Source organism: Bos taurus, chromosome 17, assembly GCF_002263795.3.
Source record: "Bos taurus isolate L1 Dominette 01449 registration number 42190680 breed Hereford chromosome 17, ARS-UCD2.0, whole genome shotgun sequence".
NCBI lineage: Eukaryota > Metazoa > Chordata > Mammalia > Artiodactyla > Bovidae > Bos > Bos taurus.
Window position 1 is genome coordinate 61,378,238 of NC_037344.1, and position 13,172 is coordinate 61,391,409.

A 13,172-nucleotide genomic window follows, 5' to 3' on the forward strand; every position below is an offset into this window, starting at 1 on the left:
CCATGTCTCAATGTATTACAATGAGAATCAGAGTAAAACCCATCTCACAGGGATGCTGGAGGCCTCAAAGGAGGAACAGCAATATGGAGAAGCCAAAGGCTGTCTTCCAACCACTTAGGTGACCAGTGACTCAGGTGGTAAGAACATCTTGATCTTTTGTGCATCCTTATGGGAGTTTTTCTGGAATGGACTTTTGTCAACGACACGTTGGTTTTGGTACCAAGGCAGGGTGACAGTGTAAGTTGGTAAGCCTGCTGTCTAACCCAGTGATTCATTCTGGGGCAGACACAGGTATAATTCGACATATTCTAGTAACCACAATGAAAGAATACAAAGACCGAGATGAAACTCCATTTGATTTAAGTAGCATTTCTAGAAGTTGTTATCTCAACATGCCATCAGTATCAGGTCACATGAAATCAGGAGTTCTCACCGGCACGTTCCAGGTGCTCACTGGCATCCCATTCAAGTTCGTACAGCATGAATAGCTCAGCCAGTATCTAACCTCGTGTGCCAGCCAGTGCCACCTCTGTGGCTCTCTACCAGCCACATTTCCAGTCGGGTCAGCCGGGTCCAGAATCACAGGCCTGGAAACAACAGTCAGAGAGAACAGGTGAGTACATGGACTGTGTCTGGGGTGTTCAGAGCTCCTGGCAGGGCAAAATACCAGCCTGGGTAGACTGTTTCTGGGGGCAGCTGGAGGGCCCGTGGACACCTCTCCCTGGGTTGTGACCTGGGTGCCTTGCCCTACAGTGGGCATTGAACACGAGGTGAAGGAGGCTTGCATTTGGGCCTGGAGAGACCTGGTTTCAATCTCACCTCTGCTCTTTAGTAGTGGTATCTCTTTGGGCAGGTCACCTGAATCTCTAGTCTTCAGTATCCTCATCTGTGAAATGGGCAGATTTGAAAATCCCTGCCTCAAAGGATGTTGTATGAGGATCTAGAGAAGCACATGACATGCTCCCAACAGTAACTGATACATAATGAGGGGTCTATACATGACAGGTTTAATAACCACCATTCCCCTATTCTATCAGAGTGTTTTTGTCTTACAGCAAGCTCTTGCTTCCCGGAAGCAATTTTTATTACTGCTATAGCTATTGGTAGTTGAGTCAAATTTTAGCTCTTTCACTCACTCTCTGTAAAGTTTGCACAAGCTCTTCTTTTTCCATACCTCAGTGATCTGTGGTTAGCACAGTGCCTGCCTCACAGGGTTGCAGGTTATTATTTCAATCAGATGGTAGGAGTAAAGTGCCCTGCACAGTGACTGAGAATAGATGATGATCAATAACTGGAAACCTCCCTCTTCCTACATGTCCAAGGTGCCACAGCTGTAATCAGAGTTGCATTTATGTGGGGATCTAAGCCATGTGAGGATAGAGTACCTGGGTTTTGCAAGCTGTTTCTTCAGGTATTGTCTAATAATAGAATTTTCAGTGTCATAATACTTTTTCCAGTAGATGCAGAGGTCCTGATGCTTCAGGATTAACTCCAAAACAGTCCGAAATCCCTGAGCTGTGCTGAATTCTGGTTTTGCGCTTCCTTGTTCCCAGGCATAGACGGTCAGCAGCTCCAGGGCATACTGTGGGGGCAGGTTATTCTTATGCTTCATCTTACACTGAGAAGAGGGAACAAATTAGAAACATGAGTTTGTTCAGCTTTTGCGTGGAGAAGAGTTGATGCCTATCCTTCTCAAACTATTTCAAAAAAGTGAGGATAAGGAGATGATTCCAAACTCATTTTACACCAAAAGCAGAAAAATGCAGCACAAAAAAGAGAAGAGCAGGCCTGGTGATAGACGGGAAAATCCTCTACAAGATATTAGCAAAGCAAATTCACCAACATATTACTAGGTCACACAGCATGACCAAGTTGGATATAGTCCAGTGACGCGAGGATGTCAGAATCCACAAATCAATCAAAGAGATACATTTCTATTAACAAAATAAAGGATAAAAACATGATTATTTTCCCATATACAGAAAAAAAAATTGAGAAAATTCAACAACCACTGTCATACAAACTCTTAACAAGGTGGGTATAGAGAGAACATAACTCAATAAAGGCCACATATGACCAACCTACAGCTGACATCACACTCAGTGGTGAAGGCTGAAAGCTTTTTCTTTAAAATCAAGAACAAGACACATATGCCCACTCTCCTCACACTTATTCAACATAGTATTGGAAGTCCATCCATGGCAATCAGGCGAGAAAAAGAAACAATATCCATGCAAATTAAAAAGGAAGTTTAAACCTATTGCTATTTGCAGATGACATGGCACTATACACAGAAAATGCGAGGCACCTCCAAAAAGTTATTAGAAATAAAAACTGAATTTAGGAAGAGTGCAGGATACAGTAATAATACATAGAAATATGCTGTATTTCTATATATGAGTAACAAACTATCACAATGAGAAATTCATTTATTCATTTTTTAATCTAATCTCAGTTTTATTTATTTATTTACTCTACAATATTGTATTGGTTTTGCCATGAATTGATATGCATCCGCCATGGGTGTACATGTCCTCCCCATCCTGAATCCCCCTCCCACCTCCCTCCCCATCATCCCTCTGGGTCATCCCAGTGCACCAGCCCCGGGCACCCTGTCTCATGCATCGAACCTGGACTGGCAATTCGTTTCACATGTGATAATTTACATGTTTCAATGCCATTCTCCCAAATCATCCCACCCTCGCCCTCTCCCACAGAGTCCAGAAGACTGTTCTAGACATCTGTGTCTCTTTTGCTGTCTCGCATATAGGGTTATCATTACCATCTTTCTAAATTCCATATATATGTGTTAGTATAGTGTATTGGTGTTTTTCTTTCTGGCTTACTTCATTCTGTATAATAGGCTCCAGTTTCATCCACCTCATTAGAGAAATCTAAAAGCCATCCCATTTGCAATTACATTTAAAAGATTTTAAAAACTAGGAATATATTCAACCACTTGAAAGACCTATAACTGACTTTGAGGAGAGCAACTGAAGATGACAAAAATAATGGAAAGAGGTACCATGCTCATGGATTTGAGGGGTTAATATTCTTCAAATATGCATACTACCTGAAGCAATCTGTTTGCATGGCCTCACGGTATATGATTTAGTGTTGCTGCGCCATGCCACTCTTCAAGGGAGAAAATGGGAAGGACAAGAGGTTAATTCATTTGCCCAGATTCAGACAGCTAGGAAGTGAGCAAAGGGGAGTGGGGGGGAGCACTCATTAGTTCATTGAATACTTACTTACTGAGAAGCTATTATATTCCAGGCACTGTTCTAGGTTCTAGGGCAACAGCAGTGAATAAAACATGCAGTATCATATTATATATTTATACAATACACACAAATAAATTATACAAATGCCTTCTTTTATGTACATTCCCAGAGGGAAGACAGACAATAAACAAACAAATAAGCTCATGCAAAGGCCCTGAGGCTGAAGTAGAGTTTCCTTCTTGGTGGACCAATGAAGAGGAGAGAGCAGCCTGGGAGTAGGGGTGAGCGGAGAGTTGATGATGATATTTAATATAGGACCAAGCCGTTCGTAGATTGGTGGTGTGTGTGTGTGTGTGTGTATGAAAAAGATAAGAAAGACCCATGGTTTGGTCCGGAGCAACTGAAAGGATGGAGCATTCATTTGCTGATATGGGAGAACCAGGAAGGGTAAGACACCCAAGTCCAGTGGCAATGTCCCAGACCCTACCCTTCTGCCCCCTGTTTTTTCCCCTTCTGACCAATGTCTACTCCTCCATGTTCTTCTTCTCATCGTCTCCCTCCAGGCTCCCTTTCCCTCCTCTCCATTCGTCTCCATCCGGCTCCCTCCTGCCTCCCGCATCCTTTCTGATTCCTCCCCTCCTCCCTCTCCTCTCTCTTCTCCCCACACCTCTCCCTGCTCCTTCCCTCCCTCCACGCCTCCCTCCCTCCTCTCTCGTCCTCACTCTCTCCCTTCCCCTCCTCCTCCTCCTCCTCAGCTCTCTGCCCAGATGGGACCGGCCATACCAGTTGGTACCAGTGCTTCACCAGGCGGATGAGGCTCTTCAGCTTGGCCGGACGCTCCTTCAGGAAGTCTCGCTGCAGCTCCGTGAAGCAGGGGGAGAACTCGCCCTCTCTCCTCTGGTTCTCGCACTCTTGGATGAGCTTGACGTAGATTTGAGGGTCAGGTCTGTAACCTTTGGTCAACTGACCTGTTGGGAATGAATTCAAGTTTAAATGTCAGCTCTTTTCTGAGTTTCTTTCTGTCACCCTGGGGACACAGACTCACTGGCGGTGGGGGGCAGTGGGGAGGTCAGCAGGCCCAGAGCCAGGGGGCCTGAGGTCCATCCCCCGTCCTCCCTTCTCCCGCCTCCACCACCATCACCCATCGTCTCTCACCTGGACTCAGCAGAGGTGGCGGCACCCTCCTCCCTGGATCCTCCACAGCCCACACAGAGCCCTTTAAACCTGATCCTTCCACTTCTTGCTTCCCAGGACCTCTGGATAAAATCCCAAGTCCTCACAGTGGCCCACGAGGATGGTGAGACCTGTCTCCTCCTTCATCTTACCTCCTGCCTCAATCCCTTTGCCACTGACTCCCCTGGTTGCTTCACTTCTTCAAATATGCCACGTTCATTCCTGTCTTTGCACCTGCTGTGTCCTCCGCTGGAACCCCCAAATCTTTGAGTGCTTGGCCTCTTCTCATCCCTCAGGTCTCAGGTCAGAGGTCACCTCCCTTGTCACCCTGTCTCCAAAGTCCTCTGATTCCCCATTGCTCTCTTTTGGATCATCCTATTTAATTTGTGTCGCAGGAAGTTATCATCTCATTCCTGGTTTTCATATGGTCCGGCTCCAGGAGAGAGGTTCTCTGTCTGTCTCATTTAGGCCACAGAATATGCCGTGTGCCTCCAAGTCTGTGCTCCTGCTCAGTCGCTAAAGCCTGTCCGACCCACTGCGACCCTATGGGCTGTAGTCTGCCAGGCTCCTCTGTCCATGGGATTTCCCAGGCAGGAATACTGGAGTGGGTTGCCATTTCCTTCTCTAGGGAATCTTCCCGACCCAGGAATCGAACCTGCATCTCCTGCTTGGCAGGTGGATTCTTAACCACTGAGCCACCAAGGAAGCCCTGCATCTAAGGTACACAGTAGAAATTGAGCCTCAAAAAATATATTGCTTCCTATCCCAATGTTCCTGCACATTACCTCAAAATTCCAACCCTCAGTGTAAGTTTGAATGGTTGCCTCATTTTTGCATAGAAAATGAAATTAACATATTGAGTTTAGCCTAGACCTAGTTTTTAGAAAGAGATCACACAATTTGCCAAAAGTCAAACTAGTAAGCCTGGCAGGTGTTCTATACAAATATCTTGATCCCCCCAAATGCACCAATTTGTTGTTTAACGTCACTTCAGTGGCTGAGTGTGACCCTAGGCATTCTTGTCCCAGGAAAGATGCTGGGGTCTCCTCCCACTTGAAGGGATACCTTGGTTAATAAGAGTCTCAAAGTGAGAGACATTTCTGCTCAGAGACAAGAAAAGAGAGCGGAAGAAGCCCTGACATAGGACAAAGACTGTAAGAACCTGTGGCTGGGAGCACTCACCCAGGGCATCAAAGGCGGGCAGGACATCGAACTCCACCTCCTGGTCGAGCTTGGGGGACCTCAGCACAAAGCTGAGAGCGCGGGGATTCTCCCATTGCCGTTTCTGGACCTCAAACTTCACTTCAAATGTTTTCTCTCTTTGACAGGCTTCCAGCTGTCTCCTGATTTCTTCGATGAATTCTCCTCGGCGCTCAAGCTGTTCCCGAAAACTTGTGAGATTGGTGAGGAAGACGACGAGGTCAGCATCTGATCGTCCCCTGAGGGTCGTGCCTTTGCCTGAGGAGCCACCCTAAAAAGGTGATAAGAATGAGTATTGACACATTTCATTGAGAAGAGCCTCCCTAAATAAAATGCTGAGAACAATCACTAACATTTTGAATGCTAGCCACTGCTCTGAAGGCATCAGCGGCTGTAACTCCTAGAATGCTCACAAGAACTCTGGGATCTAGCTACTGTTATTATCTGTTGTCATCTTCCGGATGGGGAAACAGATGCTGAGAGATCATGTATCAGTTCAGTCATACAGCTAGTGGGTGGCAGAGATACAGTTTACATCCTGGTTGTCTTTTTCCAGGGTCCATATTCTTTACTCCCTGTAATTTATGACCTTATGTGATTAATACTGTAAACTGGCCCGTGGCTGACTTTACTTGATCTGCAAATCCTATAAGGTACTGAAATTTATAGATAAGGAAACTGAGGCACAGAGAGGTTAAGTGACTTGCCCAAGACTTCACCGCCAGCAGGTGCTATCTGCTTTTAAAACGTATACTCTTAACCAGCTTGTGACTTTGCAGAAATAGTGAGATCCCAGCCTGGTCAAGATTAGTGAACTGTAGATGCTGCCAGGATTCAGATTGCTTATCTCTATAGCAGTCGTGACCCAGGTGGTTTATACACCTCTCCAGGGAATTTGTTAAAAACTTACAGATGATGCCCTCACCCCAGAAGCTATTTTCACAAATGTGGTTATAGTTCTGGCATGGATAAATCAGAAAGCACCAGCCCCAGAGACCTCAGCCTTCTGCTCTCTGCCTGTCCCTGTGCAAACGCTTGCTCACCAGCCCCCCTTCTCCCCAGCCAGGCCGTTCTGGACTCACCTTCACAACTTTGGACACTCTGTGAGGGGCACATCGGAAACACCTCTCCTTCAGGAAAGTGCAGATGATGTCGATGGCTTGTTTGACTTGGGTGCGGAACTCCTCGTTTGACAGGAGGTGGTCTTCGATGAACTTGTCTAGAGACTCAGCCGGGGTATCACTGAGCTCCACCATGACGCTGGGGACTGGAGAGCCAGAGGCGGCAGAGCTGCTGCTTGAAACTGTGAGCTTCTGTCTCCTCTGCTGCCTGCATCTAGGGGGCTGTTAAGTTTCATTTCACTGGCAGGGAGGAGCTATGCTGCTGCTGGTTTCGGTTCCTTGAAAGGGAGGAGTTTTGTCCTGAATCTTTGTTTCTAGTTTGTCTCTCTGCAAATGGAACACTCCTGCCAAAGGCTCCTGTGATCCCACAAACCTGTCAGTTCTCTCAGCTTTTTCCTCCAGAACCCCAGAACTACTCCCTGCCTTTACCAGGCAGACTAGCATGTCTGGTCTGTCTTCAGACTGTACTCTGAAAAGCTGCTTTTAAACTGTTAATACTTCACCCAAGACTAATCACAATTACAGATAGATTTCTGGTTTCCTTTTCCTCTTTTCATTGTGGACGAAATTGTTTTATAGTCTCCTATGATCCTTGCCGGAGAAGACAATGGCGCCCCACTCCAGTACTCTTGCCTGGAAAATCCCATGGGTGGAGAAGCCTGGTAGGCTGTAGTCCATGGGGTCACACAGAGTTGGACACGACTGAAGTGACTTAGCAGCAGTAGCAGCAGCATGATCCTTGCAGCAGTACATGTATATTGCAAACAGAAACAGTCAGAAAAATCCGGAAGCACTGTTTAGTCCACCCCTGATCCTAAACCTCAAAGACTACAACTATAACTACTTTGGTTAGTCTTGTGAGATATTTTTCTAGGTTTACGTACACATATGCACAAACATAATTTCTCTCTCTCTCTCTCTCTCTTTTTTTTATGGCATGAATCTATATGTTTTACTTTTTCATAAACTTTAGTTCTTTAGGTTGACAGAAAAATTGTGAGCTGTCCCTAGCTGTGCAGCTTTGAACACGAATGTAACCGGGCATGCCTCTCTGTCCTAATTTGTAAAGAGGACTTTCGACCTGAAAAGTATTCACAACATAAAAGTTGAGAGTTATGTTTTATTCGATGGGAATTTTTAGCACTTTAAGCCAGGGAGACAGCCTCTCAAGTGACCCTGAGAAGACTGCTCCAAGGAGGCGAGGGGAGGACCCAGGTTGTCTAGAAGTTTCGCAACATAGGTCAGGTAGTCTGGACATCAAAAGTTTTTGGGTAAATTAAAGAAAACCAGATATCCCATTGAGGCAAAAAGGGGAAAAAAAAATAGAGGAATGAGCTTTTTTCTTTCCCTTTCCGGAGAACACAGAAGATAAAGAGAAGAGTGAGCAGGCCTGAACATTCTTAGGTTTTTACTTTATCAGTTCAGTGCGGCACGCCGGGCTTCCCTGTCCATCACCAACTCCCGGAGCTTGCTCAAACTCATGGCCATCGAGTCGATGATGCCATCCAACCGTCTCAGCCTCTGTTGTCCCCTTCTCCTCCCGCCTTCAGTCTTTCCCAGCGTCAGGGTCTTTTTTTTTTTTTAACTTTAACTGCTCCTAACTCTGCATGTCTGTAAGTTTGCTTTTCTGCCTCCTAACTCTGCAGGAGCTACAGCTCACCCCTATTTTCCTTTCTGTGTGTGTGCTCGAGAGTGCTTAGTCAATGCCAGTTCTTTGAGGCCTGCTGGGCTAAATACATCCTGTATCTGGTGTTTACGCTTGCAACATTCTTCCCCTTAAAGTTCTTCTTTTTATATATCGGAAAGATAGCCGCAGAGCCGCCAAACTGCCAGATTCAATTACTGGATTACTGATGCCAGCCTATGACTGTGTTTAAAACAGTGCAAGAAGAACAAGTCAAGATCCTAACACCTTTGTTCCTCATCACTGATTCCTGACTGGAAGCCCTTATCTTATAAAAGTCCCTGGGGGGCGGGGGGTGCAGTTCTTAAGGCATGAGTTTATGGAGCTCCCCTCTCTGCTGGCTGAGAATTAAAGCCACCTTTCTGTTTTTTCCAAACTCTATCTCTGTATTTTTTATTTGGCTTTGCGGGGCTGAGAAAGCCAAGATTTTGGCCAGCAACAATCTCAAGTTAAGGAATAGAGTGCTTTTCTATGTATGGGAAGATGTCAGAGTCGGGGCTCACTGAAATCATTCCTTTGATATGCACCTCAGCTATCTGGGGGTAATGTTAGGAAGATCCCCTGGAGAAGGAAATGGCAACCCACTCCAGTGTTCTTGCCTGGAGGATCCCATGGGCAGAGTAGCCTGGCGGGCTGCAGTCTGTGCTGTGCTTAGTTGCTCAGTCATGTCCAATTCTGTGCGACCCCATGGACTATAGCCCATCAGGCTCCTCTGTCCATGGGGATTCTCCAGGTAAGAATACTGGAGTGGGTTGCCAAGCCCTCCTCCAGGGGAATCTTCCCAACTCAAGGATCGAACCCAGGTCTCCAAAATTTCAGGTGGATTCTTTACCGACTGAGCCACCAGGGAAGCCCAGGTCTGTGGGATCACAAAGAGTCAGACCCAGCTGAGTGACAAGCACACACTTCCTGCTTTCACATTCTGCGCTTCCTTTCCTCAGGGCTCACCTTTCTTCCTGAGTTTCCTTAGGGCTCATCAGCTCACATGAAGGGCTGCAATTGCTGATGACTGTGACAACCTTGTTTACTGACATCAGTTCAGTTGAGTTCAGTCAGTCAGTCAAGTCCGACTCTTTGCAACCCCATGGACTCAACACACCAGGCTTCCCTGTCCATCACCAACTCCCAGAGGTTACTCAAACTCAAGTCCATCAAGTTGATGATGCCATGCAATCATCTCATCCTCTGGTATCCCCTTCTCCTCCTGCCTTCAATCTTTCCCAGCATCAGGGTCTTTTCCAACAAGTCAGTTCTTCGCATCAGGTGGCCAAAATACTGGAGTTTCAGCTTCAACATCAGTCCTTCCAATGAATATTCAGGACTGATTTCCTTTAGGATGGACTGGTTGGATCTCCTTGCAGTTCAAGAGACTCTCAAGAGTCTTCTCCAACACCACAGTTCAAAAGCATCAATTCTGCCATGCTCAGCTTTCTTTATAGTCCAACTCCCACCTCCATACATAACTATTGGAAAAACCATAGCTTTGACTAGACGGACTTTTGTTGGCAAAGTAATGTCTCTGCTTTTTAATATGCTGTCTAGGTTGGTCATAACTTTTCTCCCAAGGAGCAAGTGTCTTTTAATTTCATGTCTGCAGTCACCATCTGCAGTCACCATCTGCAGTGATTTTGGAGCCCCCAAAAATGAAGTCTCTCACTGTTTCCATTGTTTCCCTACCTATTTGCCATGAAGTGATGGGACCAGATGCCATGATCTTAGTTTTCTGAATGTTGAATTTTAAGCCAACTTTTCCACTCTCCTCTTTCACTTTTATCAAGAGGCCCTTTAGTTCTTCCTCACTTTCTGCCATAAGGGTGGTGTCATCTGCATATCTGAGTTTATTGATATTTCTCCCAGCGATCTTGATTCCAGCTTGTGCTTCATCCAGCCCAGCATTTCTCATGATGTACTCTGCATATAAGTTAAATAAGCAGGCTGACAATATACAGCCTTGACATACTCCTGTCCCTATTTGGAACAAACCTGTTGTTCCATGTCCAGTTCTTACTGTTGCTTCTTGACCTGCATACAGATTTCTCAAGAGGCAGGTCAGGTGGTCTGATATTCCCATATCTTTAAGAATTTTCCAGAGTCTGTTGTGATCCACACAGTCAAAGGCTTTGGCATACTCAATAAAGCAGAAGAAGATGTTTTTCTGGAACTCTCTGGCTTTTTCTATGATCCAACAGATGTTGGCAATTTGACCTCTGGTTCCTCTGCCTTTTTTAAATCCAGCTTGAACATCTGGAAGTTCATGGTTCACGTACTGTTGAAGACTGGCTTGGAGAATTTTGAGCATTACTTTGCTAGCGTGTGAGACGAGTGCAATTGTGTGGTAGTTTGAACATTCTTTGGCATCGCCTTTGTTTGGGACTGGAATGAAAACAGACCTTTTCCAGTCCTGTGACCACTGCTGAGTTTTCCAAATTTGCTGGCATATTGAGCTGGCATATCATCTTTTAGGATTTGAAATAGCTCAACTGGAACTCCATCACCTCCACTAGCTTTGTTTGTAGTGATGCTTCTTAGGGTGCGCTTGACTTCTCATTTCAGGATGTCTGGATCTAGGTGAGTGATCACACCATGGTGGTTATCTGGGTCATGAAGATCTTTTTGTACAGTTCTTCTGTGTATTCTTGTCACCTCTTCTTAGTATCTTCTGTTTCTGTTAGGTCCATACCATTTCTGTCCTTTATTGAGCCCATCTTTGTATGAAATGTTCCCTTGGTATCTCTCATTTTCTTGAAGAGATCTCTAGCCTTTCCCAGTCCATTGTTTTCCTCTATTTATTTGCACTGATCGCTGAAAAAGGCTTTCTTATCTCTCTTTGTTATTCTTTGGAACTCTGCATTCAAATGGGTATATCTTTCCTTTTCTCCTTTGCCTTTAGCTTCTCTTCTTTTCTCAGCTATTTGTAAGGCCTCCTCAGACAACCATTTTTCCTTTTTGTATTTATTTTTCTTAGGGATGGTCTTGATTCCTGCCTCCTGTACAGTGTCACAAACCTCCATCCATAGTTCTTCAGGCACTCTATCAGATCGAATCCCTTGAATCTATTTGTCACTTCCCCTGTATAATCATAAGGGATTTGATTTAGGTCATACCTGAATGGTCTAGTGGTTTTCCCTACTTTCTTCAATTTAAGTCTGAATTTGGCCATAAGGAGTTCATGATCTGAGCCACAGTCAGCTCCCAGCCTTGTTTTTGCTGACTGTACAGAGCTTCTCCACCTTTGGCTGCAAAGAAAATAATCAATCTGATTTTGGTATTGACCACCTGGTGATGTCCATGTGTAGAGTCTTCTCTTGTGGTGTTGGAAGAGGGTGTTTGCCATGACCAGTGAGTTCTCCTGGCAAAATTCTGTTAGCCTTTGACCTGCTTCATTTTGTACTCCAAGGCCAAATTTTCCTGTTTCTCCAGGTATCTCTTGACTTCCTACTTTTGCATTTCAGTCCCCTATAATGAAAAGGACATCTTTTTCGGGTGTTAGTTCTTGAAGGTCTCATAGGTCTCTACTGATATGGCAGGAAATATTCCATTTCTTGGGAGAAACTTTTTTTTATCACTCTGGGAACTATTTCACAGGATAAACTGAAAGAGGAGACACAAAAGGGTATTTGAAAGGTATCAAATACTGAACCAAAATAAAGGGCGATTCTGACTTTAAAAATCTTTTTGGTAGTTTAGTCACTAAGTCATGTCTGACTCTTTGTGACCCCCATGGACTGCAGCCCACCAGGCTTCTCTGTCCATGGGATTCTCCAGGCAAGAATCCCACTGGAGTGGGTTGCCATTTCCTTCTCTAGGGGATCTCCTGACCCAGGGATTGGCAGGTAGATTCTTTACCTACCTGAGAAGCCCCTCAAAAAAGTTTTTATTGGATCTTAAATTGGCTAATGGTCTCAGTTCAGTCACTCAGTCATGTCTGACTCTTTGCGACCCCATGGCCTGCATCAAACCAGCCCTCCCTGTCCATTGCCAACTCCCAGAGTTCACTCAAACTCAAGTCCATTGAGTCGGAGATGCCATCCAGCCATCTCATCCTTTGTCGTCTCCTTCTCCTCCTGCCCTCAATCTTTCCCAGAATCAGGGTCTTTTCCAATGAGTCGACTCTTCCCATCAGGTGGCCAAAGTATGGGAGTTTCAGCTTCAGTATCAGTCCTTCCAGTGAATATTCAGAGTTGATTTCCTTAAGGATTGACTGGTTTGATCTCCATGCAGGCAGTCCAAGGGACTCTCAAGAGTCTTCTCCGGCACCACAATTTGAACCAGGCTGGAGAGATCATTACTAAACACTCTTTGCTGTGAGTAAGATAGTGATGGTAATTATTTATAATCATAATGGCAGGTATTAATTAAAAACTTCCTATGTATCAAATCCCACAAAAGTACACCTCTAAAAAAAAAGAAAAAGCGTACCTCTCAGGTCCCCAACTGCAGAGGATCAATCTATGCTGCCCCATTGTTAGAAAAATTAAGTTCATACACTTTGCCATAATTCAAACAAGTAAGCCTGGTGGGGGTTCCATAAAGAATGTCTTGTCCCCAAATTGTGCCAATTTACTGTTTCCTGTTGCCTGCTTGGTTTAGGCACGACTGCCCCAGGAGAGATATGATGATCTCTGCTCCACTTTTTAGAGACACCTCATTTTGGTAAGGCTCTCGAACTGTGGGAGACTTCTGCTCAGAAACATGACAGAGAGAGAAAGAAGCCCTGAGACAGGACAGCTCCCATGGAGCTGGGAGCCCGGAAGGCAGGTAGCTCAGAGA

At 45.2% G+C, this 13,172-nt stretch overlaps 1 protein-coding gene across 1 annotated transcript; it reads right to left on the reverse strand.

Moving 5' to 3' along the window:
• Positions 1-263: 263 nt before the first annotated feature.
• Positions 264-6,892, reverse strand: OAS1X (2',5'-oligoadenylate synthetase 1, 40/46kDa). The gene is given in 5 exon segments (NM_178108.2): positions 264-587; positions 1,386-1,618; positions 4,008-4,192; positions 5,580-5,868; positions 6,680-6,892. Coding segments are annotated over 5 exon segments (1,059 nt in total). The 5' UTR covers positions 6,854-6,892; the 3' UTR covers positions 264-409.
• Between the last annotated feature and the right edge of the window lie 6,280 nt (positions 6,893-13,172).